We start from the raw sequence: 19,140 nt of genomic DNA on the forward strand, positions 1-19,140 counted from the left end.
TATTGAAGCTCTAAATGTATGTAAAATTTTATAAATAAAACATTGTGTTTATATTCACCCTTTTAAAGAATAAAAAAAAAGAAAATCATCTCTAATATTTGAGTTTTAATTATAAGAATATGTAAATTATTTTAAAATAGAAAATATAATCGGGTCATTGATCGGGTAAATGGGTCAAAAATTTTAACCCAAACCCGACACGGAAAAAAATCGTGTTGACCCGGACCCGACCCATTTAATAATCGTGTTAAATTTGACGACCCATACCCATTTATTTATGTCGTGTTCGTGTCGGGTAATCGGGTCGTGTCAAATTTTGCCAACTCTACTTTCGGCTGTTGAGCGAAGTGGGCCAAATATTTAAGGCCTGTTATGTTCTTTGGATGATCTATCGGCTTACTTAGCTAGGTCCAGTTATTTTATTTTATTTTTTTGAGTGGTGCTGTTGGCACTTACTTAAACCTGACTTGAAACCCTTTTTTCATGTTTATAGCTTCGTTCATAGTTAAAATTACATAAAATGATAAAATAAATTCAATTAAAATCAAACATAATTTCTTTTTTGTTACAAAATCTTCACACCCAATCAATTATTTTATTGGGAATTTTGTAATTTTGCCTTTAATTTCTGATTATAGTTTTTTTGAAAAATAAAATAATTGTCCACTTAGTGAAGAAAATTCAATAGATTTGATAAAGTTTGTTTTTTTAATAAAATTTTGATAGACTTAAACGTTTTCTCTTAATCGCTTCAAAATCATTTTGGAATAAAAAATGAAAAATTGAATCCAATATGTATTAGATACTGGAAATAAGGAGTTTATGAGGTGTGGGTGTGAACTGCGAAGAGATTATATTAAAAAGAAAATATATTAATTGGGGTAATTAATTTTGTATTTGTAGTTTTACGTAATCGTATCTTGTAAAATTCTATTCATGTAAAAAAGAGAGGGGGGGGGGGGGGGGTGGAAATAGGACCTAGGTCCAGATGAATTTGATAACTATCCCAATACTATTTTTCAAAACACAAACACTAATACATTTCACAAATTAGGCGGAGCACTAAAAAAACAAAAATACACGTGTCACCCGTACACTTGAACCTGATGCAAAACACACGATCTCTCTGGTTAGAGTAGCAAAGCTATAGACTATAGTCGACACTCCTAATCCTAACCCTTGGTCGTTTCTCCGATTCCGATTTCGCTCAAAATTTCAAAACTCTAAATCCGATGGCCACCGCCACCGTTGACCACCACCATCACCTCCACTATGACTCCCTCCCTTTAATCGATCTCCGCCTTCTCGCTCAATCAGAACTTCTCTCCCTCTCTCTCTGTTCTTCCCGCGTCTCCACCACCACCTCCTCCCAAAACGAAGACGAAGACGAAGTCTCCACTCCCAAAATAGACCGCTCCGTCTTCAACGAATCAGCTGGCAGCCGCAAACAAACCTTCTCACGCCTCCGCCTTGCGCCTCGCAATTCCCCCCAAATTCCACCTCAAATTCCCTACACGGCTGCTCGCGCCGAAACCCTCGACGAAGATAATCCTCAAATCGTAGGCCTATTAGAGTCTCTTTTCAATATTCAATCTCACTCGTCAAGCACAATCGTAAATGACCAGCAGTTAGTCCCTGTCCAGGTTGAGTATAAAGCTTACTTGAATGATGTGAATGTGAATGTGAATGTAGACGAGAATTTGCATGATGTTCCAATTAGTGTAGTTACTTATAGTGCAAGAAAGAGAAAGAGAGGGCGGCCGAGGAAAGATGAGATGACGTCTAGTGATAATTGGTGGTTTATCGAGAGTGAGAATAAGGTGAATGTGGTGAGCAAAAGCTCACTTAATATTACAGATAATGTTAATGTGGTTCCTTGTAAGATAGGAAAGAGGAAGCGAGGGCGACCGAGGAAGAGTGAGAATAGAAATAATAACTTTAAAGTGAATGCGGTGAGTGAGAGCGCACCAAATGTTGGAAAGAGGGGGCCAGGGCGGCCGAGGAAAGGTGAGGGTAAGAATGGAGATAAATCTGTCAAGAAGGAGATTGTGGTTAGTGAGAGTAAAGAGGATTTGGTGAATGAGGCATTGATGGAGAACGGGGATGGGATTGCTGTGAATTTGGTTGCATTGGCAAACACGGAGGATCCTTTTGGGGAGGAGTTGAGGAGGCGAACAGGGGGGAGTGAGAAGAGAGAAGAGTTGTTAGGCTTTTTGACGGGATTAAAGGGAGTGTGGGTGAGTTATAGGAAGAAGAGGAAGATTGTTGATGCAAGTGAATTTGGGGATGTATTGCCAAGGGGGTGGAAGCTCATGCTTTGCATCAAGAAGAAAGTGGGGCACATGTGGTTAGGTTGTCGCCGATATATAAGGTTTCTCTCAATTATGTCTTTTACCCTGTTGTGTTCTATTAAATGCTTTATTTCCAGCATTTGCATATTTTATTTTTGGTTACATCCACTTGCATATATGCAATCAAATATTGAACAAGTATTCTGTTTCTTAAAGTCAATTCCCCTTACTTTATTTGATGGGAATAAGAGCTATTTGAAAATAAAAATGCTAGCATATATTATTTGGAGTCTTTATGGAATTTCTGTTTGCTGTTAGTTCACTTGTAATGCCTTATGTTTCTTCTTTGAGTGATTAGACCAAAATTCTCATAAAACAAAACCTGTCAACACTGCTATTGAGTATGATATGGAGTTTATAGACAGCTTTTGCTGAGTCATGATTTTACCAATTCACTTTATGGGGTTATTCTGCTGGTATGATACAAGATAAGTTTCCATCCAACCAAATAAGCCAAGATTCCTATCACAACTTTCGAGATGCCATAAGTTCAGTATATGCCATGTTCCTTCCATGTTCCTTTAAGAAAAAGTAATTCTAAGCATTTAAATCAATGCTAGTGGCAGATTAACTGCTTCTGTTTTATGGAATTGTACTGAATCTTAAACATTGTAAGTGACAAAGAATACTTAGGACGTGTGGGAAGTAGCATGCTTGGCTTACCTTGTAGCATTCTAAGCAAAATTGTTTGATTGAAAAAGTGAAAAAAGGATCGGTCGAGTTTATGAATTTTGTTATTTTCTAAATCAATGCCTTGGTGAAGAAACATAACAAGTACATGCTTGTTGAGCTGGTCGATCAGCGACCTAACTTGCCTGAAGGTGCTATAATCCTTCAGATAAATACATGATATAGAATCTACGCATTGCTCATTTGGACTGCTATATATTAGGTCTTAAGTATCTGTTGCATTTACTTGAGATTGTTATCAAACTATTATTGCCTGTTTCCATGATCATTATCATTATTAGCCAAACCCAGTTACTTTAGAGATCTATTACTAAATCTGTGCAGACTCTGCGATCTGCATCATTCTATCCAAAAATCTACTACATTTGTTGTCTACTTTTGAACTGAGCCCTAGATACTTTGGAAGCACTGAAGTAATAATATTCAACATTATTTATTTAGTACTTGTAAATCAGAGCAATTTCCTGTATTGTAAATCAGAACAATTTCCTGTATAAGTTGTGTATTTGAAGTTTTTTTCATCAGTTTGTCTGCCCGTCGTTAGACCTCTTACCGAGTTTATCTTGTTAGGAAAGGCCATGGAAAAGATGAGGGCATAGCATGCATAATGAGACTTCTAAGTGATAATGCTTTTCTATAAACCATGCTGAAAAATATGGGTGTAAACAGAATGAGTTATTTAGACCATTGTTCTAGTAAAAGAATTTTCTACCACAGCTGTCTTTTAGTTTATCTTCCACCACCGCCGCCTTGCCCTCCCCCCGCCGGGGACATATATTGTGTTATTTTTCAAGAATCTCATCTCATTTGGAAAAAAGTTACAAATTTTTAAGTCATCCTGATAAAGGCGTAGGGTTGCAGCTCTATCTGCTGAATTAGGATCTACATAACCCTATTTAAATGGGAAGAAAATAAGTTTTTGAATGCTGTGGAGTTATTGCTTATACTAAGAAGCCTTCTTCTTTATAGTATATACCTTTCATATCATTTATTTCATGACTCATGTTGTGATTCTATTTTTGTGTTTGCAAAACTACATTGTTCATTTAGTGGTGAGTTGAGGCTGCAACACTATACTTACAAGTTTTAATGGTTATTTTGAAATTCTATAGTCTTAGCTGTGTGGTTCTTACACTATTTTCCCTAATTCAATACCATCCAGCCCTAATGGGCGGCAGTTTGTGTCCTGCAAGGAAGTTTCTTCATACTTGCTCTCCCTATCTGGACATAAAGTTGCAAGTCAGCCAAGTGCTGCTCATACTGGTGACTGCATTCAGTTGGATAACAAAATGACTTTTGGAAATGTAAGTCATCCATCTTTTTTTTTTTTTTTTATGCATTGCAAGTTTTTGTGTGGTTTCCATATACAAGCTATATTGCATACAGGCTGTGGATCCTATACTCAAGGATGACAAGAATGGGGCTGACCTGGTTTTCCATTTGCCATTTCCTGCTTCTTCTGTATCTACTGGGCATGAGAAGCAAGCCACTTTACCGAAGATAATGAGTCCAGGGGAAGACAAAGGACAGGAAAATTGCAATAAGAAGTATAGTGTTTCTAACATAACTGATGAGAAAGTGGAGAAGATGAACGCGGCCACTGAGGTCACTGCTGCTAAACTCGATGTTAGTTTTGGTGCTAAAGCAGTCATGTGTAATCATCAGAATAATAAACATTTTGGATCCTGTAGTGAAAGAGATGTTCCCAAGAACACCATTAGTAGTAGTAATAATATGAGCGGACAGGATCAAGTTTTTCAACCACTGATACTTGACAGTAGTGGTAATGGTGTTTATTTTAGCTCAGTGGAGAAGCAGAAGCAAGAGATAGGTGATGATAGTGGTTTTGTTTCTCCAAATGCCAAGGATGAAATATCAAGTTGTCAAAATCTAGAGAAAGGACTTTTTACTAGCTCCATGGAACATATGAAAGTTGATGTGGATAAATGTGAGAGAAATGAGGCAATAGCTGGTTCTGTATATGGTTGCTCCAGGTTGGTGGATACTATGACGTATGAAAAGGGGCGTGGAAGTTTTGAAGGTTGTTCAGTTGTTCTGTCTGGGAGTGAGCTAAAATGTGGTTCCATGAATGCTGTGAACAAATCAGGGAGGCCAGAGGATTCTGAAGATGGCCTGCTTAATTTGTTTGGGAGTGAAAAAATCTTTGGTTTTGATAATAATTTGACCAAGGTTTCTGTTGATAAAATGGAGGTCCCCAAATTTGACGAAGTCAGGAACTCGAGCGAACATGCTGACGGCCTTAAAAATAATTATAGGGTTGACACATGCACAGTTCAGGGGTCCAGGTTAGAGGATTCAGACAATGCTAGGAATAATGAACTAATGTCTGATATAAGCAATCACAACCGATCTGGTGTGGATTTCGTGACTCAGCTTTTGTGGAGAACTGATGAAGAAAACATCTTGTTGAGTAGTTTAACAGATACTTCATCTCGACTGTTGCAGTCATCTGCATTTGGAACAATGTCGGATAAGGTATGTGGTTTGTCCGTTCTTTAAGTTGTAGTATGTTGATGTCAGGAAGCATGGGATTTTCTGGTGCATGATGAAGTAATGTATTATTCATGCCGCATGCCTGTATGTAGCATATTACTGCGAACAACTTAGTTGACAACTGCCACACTTTCGTTTTTTTTTCCTTTTTTCTTGATTTCTTATCTTCTAGCACCATAAAAAGATTTTGTGTATGTTTTCAATTGCTGTTGTAGTGTATTCCATGTCGAGTTTGCATTCCCAATATATGCTAATAGAACTCTCTGTTGAATTTTATTACCGCTGCTTTATTAGAGGAAACTGAAGCCCTTGTTAGTGATCGGTTAGTGATGGATTTCATGAATAAATCCTTTTTGATTACTCAAAATTGCTATGCACATAAACTTCTGAATGACATGAAAAAAATATAATGTGGAATTTCTAATTTTGATGGACAGGGTGTAAGCGAACTCTTTGATGAGAAATATGACAGTATATCAGGTTTTGAAGGGATGAGAATGGGCACCACAGAACATCTGGAATATAATTTTCTGACTACTCAACCAGGCCGTCATTCAGAGGTTTCCAAGGTCCTGTCGTATGATGCAGAGATGTCGCAAGGGTTTGACTCCTCTGTTTGGCTTGAGAAGGAAGCCTTGCCTTTGTTGCCAAAGATAGGGAGCAGGCATCGAGTCACTACCGTGTGTGCCTGGTGCAGAAATGAGTTCCATCATGAGCCTATTGACACCGGAGGTGAAACTGGCTCGGTGGGTTTTATGTGTCCCACGTGCAAGGCTAAATTCTCTGGCAGCCACAATTCAGTGTAGAACGGTTTTTCTACGAAGAACTCAGCTCTCGTCCCTTGAGGAGCTGCTTCTCATCTGCTCTATTTTAATCAAGGATAATCGGGAAAAGGTAGATCCGCATCCGAGGAAGACCATCTTTGGCTATAGGGCAGCCAATTTTCTCAGTTTGGCAGGGATCCAGTTGGTAAATACCAATGTTCTGGATCGCGTATAAGTTGTCATATATTTCAAGTGGCATACTGAGAATTGATTCCTGCTAATTGTCTTTAACATAACCAGATCAGCTGAGATGCTGTCGGTGTATGTAACAAACTGGCTATTTTCCTTAATGAAGTTTTTTGTTACTAGGGTTTCTTTTGTTTCTTAGATACTATTTTATGGGTTTTATCTTAGTTCTTGTTTTCTCCCCCTGTTTGAGGCGTCGCACAAATATTAAGTAGCCAATTGATCAATATATTGCCAACTTGGTAGTGTTCAGTGTTCCTTTCGAATGTTCAAATTCAGTTGCTTTTAGCAGAGGATTGGTACTCATTTTGTTTTAATTTTGAGTTTTGTTAATAATATAATTCCATTAAACGATCGTATCACTTCGCTACCTAGCATTAAAAAACCAAGGCAATAGTTTCGTTTGTACAGTTGTTTTTCCCTTTTGTTTTTTTTCTTACGGCGTTTGTTCCCACATTTAAGAAAAGGGTTACTAGAAACAAGAGACACAACGACAGGCACAACCCAGTGGCGCATCATCATAATATCAACAGCAAGCTGCCTAAAACTCTTGTTCCCGATAATCTTTGCTATTTATAGTATCGCAAACACTACAGGTGTAATCTTTTCTGTGGTAAAATTAGCCTCATCCGAAAATTATTTGCATTATAATATACGCATTTAAATATAAAAAAATATAAAAGTCAATAGCCAACGTGGTCAGACTTACGCACGTGTGTACCAAATGCTTGCGACTGGAGGACACATTTTAATTTTAATTTTCACCATTCGCTTATTTATATAGGCTTTTGCAAATTGCAAGGATTGTGTTTGGTGTTAGCACTTGCAGACAGCACCCACCCCTCCAGCATTTACAACCAAACGACACCGTCGACAACCCAAACGCCAGCCGTGCGCACTGCGCACTCCCCTTCGCTCCCTCCTCTTCCAATCTTGGGATGAACCAAAACAACAAAATCCGTTTTTAATTTAACAACCGAAATTAGCATTTATCTAGCAATTAATAAGATCACAACATCCTTTTGCTCTAATGACCCGGGCCCCTCTTATCTTCTTCTATTATTCCTAAAGCTTTGATTTTGGATTTGTTTGTGATTTTGATTTTGCGGTGGGCACGATTTGGTGGTAGCTATTGACGATGGGGTTGAGATTCTGGGAAACGGGGATCCTGATGCTGGTGCTGTGGGGAAGGCTGACGTGCGCTGTCGTGGCAGTTAGATTTCCATTATGTCCGACAGAATCCGTTACGGACTCGATCTTTAGGTTTCAAGATTCTTTCTGTCCAATTAGCTGCAATGACTTTCAGGATATCGTCGGTGTTATCGAGGTACGTATCCAAGCTTCTGTATTCATGTCAATTGAATTTTGAGAACTGGAATTTTTTATTCATTTTTTTCTTTTTAGCTGTTTGTGGGACAGAATCTGTTGTTCGAATTTGGCTGTTTGAAATTTAAAAATTGGAAGTCTGATTTTTGTTTCTAATTATATAAAAAAATTGGAGTTAAATTTAGAGGATTCCGTATTCAAAATTTAGCAATAAACTTCGATTAATGATCATTTTGGAAAAAGAAATTAAAGGATTTTTGGGCAAAAGAAAAGGATTGATATTCTAGTGTTTGTATTTTAGCTGCTTTGTCGCTTTAGAGTTCTGTAAAGGTACAAGCCTTTTGGAAGTAGTTTTGAAGCTTCTCATGGTAAATTTTCCTTCCTAGCAAAACCAACCAACTTTGACTAAACATGCAGGGAAGAAAAAGTTCTTAGATAATGATTTTTTGCCTGGATTCTTAAAATGTCACTGAATATTGATATTCCCAAGTTCCAGTGGGACATTGCTAATCAGATACATGGGAAAAGTTGTTGGTAGAGTTAATTTTGGTTTTGGAAAAACTTACTATCGTGGTTAATAATGAGAAAAGGACGATATACTTGGGTGACATAGATGTTGATCAGTTTTATAATTTTATAAGATTTATTTGCTTTATTAATTTAAGTCTGTTAGTATATTTGATGGGAAGTGTGCAATTTGGTTTTTGTGAAGGGGGATGAGGTTTCACTGCAAATGGCTCTGAATATGGTTCAGAAGAATAGTCATGAATATGTAGCTGTTCTTTTCTACGCATCTTGGTGTCCTTTCTCTCGGAATTTTAGACCAAGTTTCTCTGTCCTTTCCTCTTTATATTCCTCCATCCCCCATTTTGCAATAGAAGAATCAGCCATCAGGCCAAGGTATGCAAAGGATTATCCATCTTTCTATATCTACAATTTTGAATGAATCTATTTGGCTGTTGGATTAACTTTTGGATTGATTCTACAGCATACTTTCAAAGTATGGAGTTCATGGGTTTCCAACTCTTTTTCTACTTAATTCATCTATGCGTGTGCGATACCATGGCTCCCGGACTCTTGATTCACTTGTTGCTTTCTATAGTGACGTCACTGGTATGGCATTTTATTTTTGGAGTTACTTGTCATGGGATACTTTGGACCATAAAGATGATTTGCTGATTTTTTTAATGAGAGTTGCTTCTTATTTACAAACAAATTCTTACTCTCTTCTTTTTAAACTGAGTATATCAACAGATGATTAAACATGCGTTGGTGTGCTTTAAACATGGTTTCTTATTGTCTTATGTTGTAGGATATGCCTTGTTTAGTTCCATAATCCTACTATTGTTCCGAAGTAAGAGACTGTTCACACATGCATGTGACTGGGAATGGGGACAGATAAACATATTTGATTGTCCCTTTAGTAGCAAATATCTGTTGGCTATTATATTGTTTTATTTATAAGTTAAAAAAAAAAGAATTTCTGTTGTTTTCTCCATGTAATTTTGTAAGAGAGTGTTCATTAAATTTTCTCTTATGGGACTTGATGAATTTCATGCATTATAGGGATGAATACAGCATCACTGGATAAAATATCCCCAGACAAAGTTGGGAAGGCATCAAATCATGAGAAGCACAATAACACAGAAGAGGAAAGCTGCCCATTCTCATGGGCAAGATCACCGGAGAATTTACTTCAACAAGAGACATACTTGGCTCTGGCTACTGCATTTGTGCTTTTGAGATTGGTTTATATATTCCTTCCAACTCTGCTTGTATTTGCTCAATTTACTTGGAGAAGGCTCATCCGAAATCTTAAACCGGGGAGCTTGTTGGAGCATCCTCGGACTTATTTGAATCGAGCAATACAGTTGTTTAAAACTCTAAATGAGCCTTGCAAGAGAAGCAACCTGCAGGAAGGAGCGTTAAATGCTAGAGCATGGGCTTCCAAGTCTCTTGCCACGGTTTCAATTGGGGATGCAAGCAGCAGCCGGGGTGCATGTGTGAATGAATGCCACTTCCATTAATATGGGATAGATATTTGGATGTCCTGTGAAAGCTTTGGCTGCCGATTCTGTTATGGTAGAATTTTCTTTGTCTTCTTTTCAGGATAATTTTGATAGTTTGGATTAGGGTCCATCTTTGTATGACAAAAGTGATATTGATGCTGTATTATTGGTCCATTTGTTATTTGTCTATATAATTAAGAATTTAATTGATTTTGCACTTCTTGGGCCACGTTTACTTACTGATTTTGCATTTTTTTTTTGTCTCTAGTGCTACTTAACTTTCAAGTCTTGATTATTAAGAGCGTATTTGAGTTTGAAGTGCTTTTACTTTTAATATACAATTGTTCGAATAAAATTACCGGCTATCAGGCGAGGTGGGTGGATGGTAAAAACTGTCTACAAAGAGAGAGACTGCAACTTCGAGAGTAAGTACAATAGTTACAAGCATGCTTAAAATTAGAAATTTTAGAATTAGGGGATCGACCTAATTGGACTGAAATGCTTGAAAATTCATCCTAAGCTGTTGATGACCAAGGAGAATAACAGTCCGGCCTTCCATTGATATTGCAGTTTGTACAAGATTTTTTGTTCAATGTAGTGACAACCAGAAGCTTACGTTTGCGGTTGTCTCGAGTTAAAAATTCATTACACTTGTTATTGAAGGAGAGGTTGGGGATTGATTTACAGGCAGAAATGTATATGATATCCACTAAAAATTTTTATTAGGAAGCAACCGGTAGCTGACAATTTTCATTTATCAATCATCAGAATTCAGACAGGCTAAAAGATATCCAATTGAAGCCTATTTTACTTGACTCATTTTGCTCCGACAACTGCTCTAGCTTGTCCCAAAAATCTGTAGTTACTCCAAGTCTGAAAACATCACTGTTTGTACAAACCATTCTCAGGTCAGGCTACATAATTCATAGATACAATATTGGCTATTAGTGCGGTGCAGCAACCTCTCTTACATTCAAATTCTAGAAATGAGATTGGTGATTTAGGCCATTGCCTTCCCTAATCTGCTAGCTTCCCCATATTTACACCACTGCTGTCACCCGATATCAGAAACTTTTAACATGCCCAGTCTGCAAGGGTCAGTAAACATCTGATATGAGCATCTGGACTTCCAGCAAAAGAGTCAAGATCATTTGAAAACAATTTAACACCGACAAAACATACCTCTAAAAAGTTAATGAAGATTAGCATTACATAACTACTCAGCTTCATCAACATCCACAGGGACAACGTCTTTGCTAACAATCTGAAACATTAGTTAATAACAGAATACCTAAACTCAAAATCGTTATGTAATAACATAATGCCTAAACTCATTAATCACATACAGAAAATGCATTTTACAGCCCTCCAAAGTTTAATTTTTCCCTGATATTAAAGCCGAGAAAGAAGCTTGTGACAAAACAGAAGGGAGTTAGTATTTGTCTGTTTGGTGGGAGAACCCAACCCAATAATACCAAAATCCCTTGTTATGCGCGGGGCAAATTGCTATAAAGCAATAAAAAAACATGCTTAAAGAGAATAAAATGCGCTTGGTGGTATAAACCGAGAAAACATCTGAGAATGGATCGCATGCCATTGTTCTTCTCTATGATAATACATAAATTCATTAGAATTCCATGTTGCTTTCCAAGTAATTTCATTTGTGTAATGCTGTTTATAGGGAGTAATTGTCCCTAAAACCTTGGCATTCAAAATTTTAGACCGTGTGTGCAGTACCAAGAGGGTCTACATAAAAGCTCCTGAGCAGCTACATCAGTTTAAATGCCTACACTACAACAAATTTCAAGGTAATATATTTGTTAATCAGAAAAGAGAAAAAAAATCATTTTACCAAATATGATTAGTAATACCCTTCCAAGAGAGCTCAATATGCAGATGAATGAGATTCATAACATAAGAATGACAAAATGGCTATCATCTCTAAAAAGTACCTCTGATATATATTCTTTCATTTTCTCACTAACTGGTCCGTCCAGAGCTCTCTCAGCAAGCTCATAAAACAAAGTATTGCCTTCAGGGCCATTAATCTTATCCTTCTGCAAATATCTGGAAAAAGAGAAAAAAATTAGGGATAAATGCTTGTAATCTGTCTAGAAGAAGCAACTCTTGTGGATAAAAGAACCAGAAACAAATATTCCATGTCATAGAGAAAAGCCGACCTTTGCTGGACCAGTATCTCCAACGCCTGCTTGGCATTTCCAAACACCGGATGGCTTACATCAGTTTCACACAATCCCATACGTTTCAAGTGACGCCAAAGGATATCTACAAAAGAAGCAAGTATGACTTATGCAAGGAAAGAACATGAAACCAAATCATGATAGAAAACAGAAAACCTGCCCTCACAAATTCTCATTAAGTCAATCACTAAAAACAACCTCCTGTAGCTACAATAACACCTGATTAATTGCACTTCAAGCATTGAATTTAAGTTCATCAAACTGACATGAAATTCTCTCACCAAAAGGTTACTTCAAATCCAAAATTTTTATCCACAGGATTTTATCTAAGCATAACTTTGAACAACCAAACCCGAAAGCATACCTTCTGGGATTTTACCTCCAGCAAGATGCACAATGCTAATTACAACAAATGTAAAACCAGATAGATGTGCTGAATTTTCATCTTCTACATATTTCTTGTACACCTCAGCAGGTAGCTGACTTATGAGAACATAGGACTTTGCCTCGGCAACACCTGAAAAAATTATCATTAGAACTACAAAATTAGCCAAAAAATAATAATAAAAAACCAGTATATGAAATGCCCCAAGGAAATGAGTGAGTTTTTACTAAACATTTTACTGTTGTAATTTCACAATTAATCTATTAATTGTGTGTGTACACGTATATATGAAGAAAAGGGCAATAGTTTTCACCAGTTTGCTGAGTAGAGCGGCCCTGAGTAGCGGATGAAGGGCGGCATCTCAGAAGCTCTCTCAATTCATAGCCAAAAGCATTAGAGAGCTTCTCTTTAGCCGCATTGATCACATGAGCAGGAAGAGCACGCTGGCTATAGTTTTTGGTAACCAATTGAACAAGCTCTTCTCTCTTGATCGGACACCCGGAGTTCTGGTGAGTCTTAAAAAGGACATACCGTACAACTTCTGCAACAAGCTTATCTATTTCCTATAGCAACAACAATAATTATTTTTAATACCAACTGGACAATACTTAGCTTCCTCTCAACTTGTTAGATATTTAAAATAAGTAAATAAAAAGGTCACCTCTTTCGATATATCAAATTGAGAGAAATCTTGGGTAGCGCCGGCCATCCTGAAGCGTGTACTACTTATTTCTGAAAGAAGAAGGGAAATAAAATAATTACCTTGTAGTGAACCGGGGTGAGTAAAAGTGGAGGCCGGTTTAATTTTATTTTTTCAGAGAAGAGAACCCTAGACTTAGATTTTTCCAAGGAGGGTAAATGAGAACATGTGGCGGGAAAATCAGCCATATCCACTCGTGTGAATGTTTATCTTTTTTATATTTTCCAAAATTCTAAAACATAGTAGTATTTGTTTTTAAAAAAAAAAAATCTCTGTACTCACGTTGAGGAAATTTCTTACAAAACCTTGACTGCCCCTGAACCTGCTGGTGAGCCTTATCAGTGGATATCACGCTCGTCTCTTCTTACGGATGAACTGAGCATCGGACGCTTGCGGGCGGGAGGTCCGGTGGCGTCCCAGTACCCTTCGGACGGTACTCCAGCACTCTTAGTCTTAGATGATGCTGACTTCAAAGCCCGAGGAAATTTCATTCCCTAACTCTTTACAAAATCACATCCATATTATATTAGAAAGTTAAACAAACAGCAGAATTTATCTAGTTTGGTTTTCATTTAACTAGTATAAATAAACTTACCGATAAAATGATTTATGAGTATGCTAATCGCAATACCTTGTTATGTTATTGGATTTTCTTATTAAAATTACTTTATAATTTTGTAAAATGTGTTTGTAGTATTGCAGGAAGTATTAAATAAAGTAACCAAACACAATTAGAAGTTATAAGCCATGAGAACAATTTCTCTTATTAGTTAGTTCAAAAATAGATTTTATGTAACCACTCGGCTCAATTAATTGAGTGAAGATAATCTTCTTTCTTACCTATGAGTGAGTAGTAGACATCCCTCGAATATTTGTGAGGGTTAAAATCTGGACAGAGCTCCATTAGCATTGATGTAAGTTGGTTAAAAAAAAAAAGATTTTATGTGCCAATTCCATCAATAGTTGGGATTTAACTCCCCTCATAATAGGATATCTCTTACAAATCTTGCTTCAGTATTAAGTAAGAGTATATCAGTATATAAATAAATAAAAACAAAAAAAAAGAATTTTACGTTCAAGATTACAAGCAATTGTTGCTTATTTATGGTGAAACTTGGCCAATACAATCAAGCGGAATGTATGTGGGCCAAGGGAGATGTGTGTAAATCAAACAAATAATCACATGATATAGGGAGGGCCTGACTAGAGGCTAACTATACTAGATAGCTTTGCCCTTTCGCTAATTAGCCAATATTAGCTAGCTAATGGGCTGATGAAGCAAGTAAAATGAGATTGATATCATCCGTGCAAGTGGTGGAAATCCGCCTTAAATACCATAACAAAATTCTCTGTGTTAAATTTTTTTTACTTTAATACACTTTTTCTGTAAAATGCTACATGGGTTACGTGATATTTCTTAAAAGATAAAAATAACAAAATTTTAAAGACCAATTTACAGTTAACATAATTATAATAAAACACTATCCGGTTATTCCTCTATTGAAAAATTCTTAGATTTTATTTTTTTTTTATTTTTTTTAACCTAAATAACAAGTCCATTTATCAAGAGACCCAAGAAAAAATTAAGAAAGGGAAAGGTAAACTTCGTTAGTGACGACGACGACGACGGGAGTGATGATCAATTAACCGAAGTGCGTAATTGCACAAGAAAAATAGGAAAAGGAACTTGACAAAACTACAATTGGAGCCTACTGTTGTGTTGTGTGTGTGTAGTCTTGGCGCTCTTATCAGAACACGAGGAAATGGTCTTTCGAGTCAACGTCGCGACCCATGTGACCAAATTTCCATCCAACGGTCAGATCTGACCCAAAGGCAAATACTCGCACGACCGGCCAAGATACAGTTACCACATGAAGCATATTAGTGTTTTCCAATCCCCAGACTCTTTTATGACCGTCGATCTCACTATTGACCCTTATCAAACAAATCCAACGGCCTGTTTACAAAGTTCGGCATATCTAGCAACAGCAGTTATGGAGCAAAATTGAAAACAAAAAGCAACAAAGCTCAGAGAGAGAGAGAGAGAGAGAGAAGGAAGAGAGCTAGCGAGAGAAAGAGTGAGTGACTGAACGAAATGGAGAAGGAGAGAGAGCATCATGTTTACTTGGCCAGACTTGCTGAGCAAGCCGAGAGATACGACGGTAGCGTTTCAGTTTTTTTTTTTTTTTTTTTTTGTGTGTTCAATTTGTTTGGTGCATGGCAAATTAATTTGCATATGTTCATAGATTTATGGATTAGTAGTTATAATTACTCTGATTATGTTAGTTTCTGTGCTTTAATTAGTTGTTTGATTCATGCAATTGATGAGCTTCACCAAGTACTGTTGCTGTGTTGGTGTCAGCTACTCGTTACTTTCAGCGTTATTTGTTTTACGCTTTAAGGGAGTTTATGCTGCTAGAAGAGACTATTTTTTGGGCTTGTTCCTCAATTTGGTCGCTGATCTAGAAGATCTATGTAGTGCATTCAAGAAATGAGTATAATTTCATTGTTAATTTGTGTTCTTTTGTAAATTTACTGCTATGAAGCTAGTGTAAAATGATGAATGAGGAAGTGGCTGGACTCTTAGCTAAGGTTGAACCTGATCACTTGCCCAGAGTTTCGTGTGGAAACATTGATTTGTTGTCTTGTGTGATATTTCTAATATGGTATATGTATATGAAGTGCAGTATACACAAAGTAAATGTTGATATGACAGTTCCCCCCCCCCCCCCCCCCCCCTCCCAAAGTCTGATTAAGAAACCTTTAAATGTAGTAGGTTCCATATTTGAAAGATGAAATTGAACTTTTTGTTAGTGGGACCATTTTCAGTATTTTCTACTTGAGTTTTTCTCATTTATTGTTATTTTTTTCCTTATATTAGAGATGGTTGAAGCCATGAAGAAAGTTGCCAAGTTGGATGTGGAACTGACTGTGGAGGAGAGGAATCTGGTGTCTGTTGGGTACAAGAATGTGATTGGGGCAAGAAGAGCATCATGGAGGATTTTGTCTTCCATTGAACAGAAGGAGGAGGCCAAGGGTAATGAACAAAATGTGAAGAGGATTAAGGAATATAGGCAGAGGGTTGAAGATGAGCTTGCAAAGATCTGTAATGATATATTGTCTGTCATTGATGAACACCTAATCCCATCCTCCACATCTGGAGAATCAACCGTGTTTTACTATAAGATGTGAGGATTCTTGCCTTTACTTCTTTGTGGTTTTAAGTGTTCAATTATTCTGAAGCAAGAAATGCTTAATTATGAGATAGAAGAAAGCAAATGTCTATTTGCAGACTTGTGAAATTTTCAAGAATAAACTTTCAGTAAATATAGCTTTAGATTATTTGGCTGTCGATTTAAAAACTATTTAGTCTAAACATTATTGTTGGAGTAAGCATAAGAAGAATGAGAAGAAATGGCATGAGATCAATTTTTGGCGTATAATTGTGCTTGTGAAGGGGATTTCAATTTCTTAACATGGTTCTTTCTTTAAATGCTTCTATCTTTCTCAACTCATTCACAACTTCCAAAACATGTTCTTTTACTGCTTTTATATCTTGTATGTGCCTTGCAGATCCATATGTTTCCTTTTCATGTGGCAGGAAAGGAGATTATTACCGTTACCTAGCTGAGTTCAAAGGTGCTGATGATCGTAAGGAAGCTGCAGATCATTCACTTAAGGCTTACGAGGTGCATTTGATTCTTTTCCTTCCTAACTGTCTCTCTTGATGTTCTTCTTCCTTTTCATTAATTATTTTGTTGTAGAATATGACACAGAGTGTTGTTTTTTCAATATTTGTAGGCTGCTACAGCTGCAGCAGCCTCAGAGTTACCCCCAACTCATCCAATCAGACTTGGCCTGGCTCTTAACTTTTCTGTTTTCTACTATGAGATTTTGAACTCACCTGAGAGGTTAACTTGCATCTTTCTCTTTCTTTCTCGACAGACCTTAATTGTAGTGATAAAATTTTCTTTTCATTTTAATTACGTTTTCAAATATGGCATACATGTCGTTGATTATTTATATATTCTTAGACAAACTGTGGCTCTGTAGATTCTATTCTTTCTGTATTCTCATACTTTGTTCTGGTTGTGTAGGGCTTGCCACCTGGCTAAACAAGCATTTGATGAGGCGATTGCTGAACTTGATAGCCTTAATGAAGAGTCCTACAAGGACAGCACCCTTATTATGCAGCTTCTTCGGGATAATCTCACCTTGTGGACCTCGGATCTACCGGAGGAGGGAGGTGAATGCTATAAATTTCTCTCTTCCCTCCCTTCTTGAAGCTTCTGTCAACTTTTTATTTATTTATTTTGGTTTTGAGGTTCAGAGGTCCTCAAGAATTATCCTCGTCTCAAAATTTTTTCTTTGATTAAATTATGAAAACTTAGTTGTGTTAGAAATCAAATATCAATTTGATTGCTCAAAGAGCAAGCTTGTTATACAAGGGTTGAGAGTATCACGGTTCCAATTGTGCACAGTATTTTCTTTTTTTTCTTTCTCTTATCACTGGTTTCAGATTTTTCTTTCCTGCAGTTTACTTCAAGAGGCTTATCGCAGTTTCTTATACTTCTTGTTATATCTATTATCTATTTATTTTTCTTTTAATATATGTAGTTAGTATACGGATTGGATAGAAATCTGACATCTGTGCACAGGGGCTTTTGATGCATTGATTCTAATCTTAAAATTGATTTGGCAGGTGAGCAATCTAAAGGTGATGAAGTTCAAGCAGAGGTGAGAGAATTAAGCTTTCCTATCCTTGTTTACATTTATATTACCATTATCCAAGTAATATCTTTAGTATGATAATCAGTTTGATGTTTTTAAAGATTGTTATTATTAGTATTTTTATGGTTTTTGAAACTTTTATGGTCATTTGTGTTGCTTTCAGCTTTTTTGTTCTTAAATGAAAGGGTATTGTATTTCAGAGAAAAAAATTTCAAAGATTATCTGCAGCATGATTACACTTCCTTGAATTAAAGATAATTATTATTTTATTGTTAAAGAAAAGATATGTATTTGGTAAATATAAGGTATGTGTTCTACTGTTCTTGTTCTTTGGCCAATATGTTGGCGATAAATATAATTTAATAGCAATGACTTGTTCAACCAGTTTTTAAGATAACTTTGGTATTGATTTTTATAGCAGTTATCTCCTTATCTTGTAGATCAATTTTGTGCTTCGAAGTTGTGTTTGTGTACATTTCTAAATTCTATTTTATATATATATTGAAAACTAAGTATTATGTAAAACTTTATTAGCTGTCAATCAAACCAATTTATGAGGTTTAAATTTTGCAGAGCTAGCCGGGGATGCATGAGCATCAGGAGGAGAAATTGTGCTAGTTGGGTTCTAATATCTATTAGTATTAGTAGTATAGGGATTGAAAGAACATTTGGCTTGTATAATACTTATTACATGTTTTTAATTTCAGGTTGTTGTGCTATTTTCTGTTTACATATAAATTGAGTTTGCTACTTCTCGAGATAGGACTTGCTATGCTATTTTAGTGCTAGTTTAAAACTATTTTACGTTCTAGGTTTTGCAATTTCCACTCTCCTATTTTGAAAATTGAAGCCCTACTATTGGGCTTCTTCCGCTCTTGACTGGGGCACCAGTGATAATTCCAATTCGTACAAAATTTAATTTTCATGAGATGTGGTATAGGAAAAGAACAATATTTTTTTGAGGGTTAGCATATTCTTTTTAAAAATACGCAAGAACAAGGCAATTAAATTGATTATTTAAATCAACAAAAAGCCTAAATATCCGCTGATAAGTTTGATCTGCCGAACCTGCAAGGCCAATTGAAAATTCAAAATAAGCCGAGAAATTCCTGGGATAGCCTCAAACCAATGCAAGAAGATAAGTAAGTTGGGACCGCTACCAATTAACTAACAAGCGGACATCTCCTAGCATCAGGTGTTCGTTAACTTTGTTTCAAAGAAGT

At 36.5% G+C, this 19,140-nt stretch overlaps 4 protein-coding genes across 5 annotated transcripts; 3 read left to right on the forward strand and 1 right to left on the reverse strand.

The window, feature by feature from the left end:
* Window positions 1-1,061: 1,061 nt before the first annotated feature.
* LOC18042228 lies at window positions 1,062-6,803 on the forward strand. Its single transcript, XM_006433908.2, has 4 exons — window positions 1,062-2,371; window positions 4,204-4,345; window positions 4,428-5,537; window positions 5,993-6,803. Exons 1-4 carry the CDS (start codon window positions 1,233-1,235, stop codon window positions 6,359-6,361), a joined length of 2,760 nt encoding a protein of 919 aa, XP_006433971.1. The 5' UTR covers window positions 1,062-1,232; the 3' UTR covers window positions 6,362-6,803.
* A 539-nt stretch (window positions 6,804-7,342) lies between these two features.
* LOC18041184 (5'-adenylylsulfate reductase-like 4) lies at window positions 7,343-10,117 on the forward strand. Its single transcript, XM_006433909.2, has 4 exons — window positions 7,343-7,892; window positions 8,604-8,791; window positions 8,880-9,004; window positions 9,458-10,117. The coding sequence occupies exons 1-4, from the start codon at window positions 7,704-7,706 to the stop codon at window positions 9,916-9,918; spliced, it is 963 nt and encodes a 320-aa protein (XP_006433972.1). The 5' UTR covers window positions 7,343-7,703; the 3' UTR covers window positions 9,919-10,117.
* A 479-nt stretch (window positions 10,118-10,596) lies between these two features.
* LOC18041185 (melanoma-associated antigen D1) lies at window positions 10,597-13,871 on the reverse strand. Of its 2 annotated transcripts, XM_024184936.1 has the most exons (9): window positions 13,782-13,871; window positions 13,469-13,686; window positions 13,148-13,218; window positions 12,800-13,049; window positions 12,466-12,618; window positions 12,081-12,186; window positions 11,853-11,967; window positions 11,083-11,164; window positions 10,597-10,988 (listed from the first exon to the last, which is right to left on the reverse strand). In XM_024184936.1, the coding sequence occupies exons 3-8, from the start codon at window positions 13,193-13,195 to the stop codon at window positions 11,117-11,119; spliced, it is 720 nt and encodes a 239-aa protein (XP_024040704.1). In that variant the 5' UTR covers window positions 13,196-13,218; window positions 13,469-13,686; window positions 13,782-13,871; the 3' UTR covers window positions 10,597-10,988; window positions 11,083-11,116. The 2 variants fall into 2 exon arrangements, with proteins under 2 accessions (XP_024040704.1, XP_006433974.1); XM_006433911.2 differs by lacking the exon at window positions 13,782-13,871 and having other exon boundaries at window positions 13,469-13,719.
* Window positions 13,872-15,194: 1,323 nt separating this feature from the next.
* LOC18042662 (14-3-3 protein 7) lies at window positions 15,195-18,699 on the forward strand. The gene is made up of 7 exons (XM_006433914.2): window positions 15,195-15,348; window positions 16,068-16,374; window positions 16,788-16,875; window positions 16,988-17,097; window positions 17,284-17,432; window positions 17,889-17,923; window positions 18,491-18,699. Exons 1-7 carry the CDS (start codon window positions 15,282-15,284, stop codon window positions 18,494-18,496), a joined length of 762 nt encoding a protein of 253 aa, XP_006433977.1. The 5' UTR covers window positions 15,195-15,281; the 3' UTR covers window positions 18,497-18,699.
* The last annotated feature ends 441 nt before the right edge of the window (window positions 18,700-19,140 follow it).

The sequence above is a fragment of the Citrus clementina genome, unplaced genomic scaffold, assembly GCF_000493195.1.
Source record: "Citrus clementina cultivar Clemenules unplaced genomic scaffold, Citrus_clementina_v1.0 scaffold_5, whole genome shotgun sequence".
NCBI lineage: Eukaryota > Viridiplantae > Streptophyta > Magnoliopsida > Sapindales > Rutaceae > Citrus > Citrus x clementina.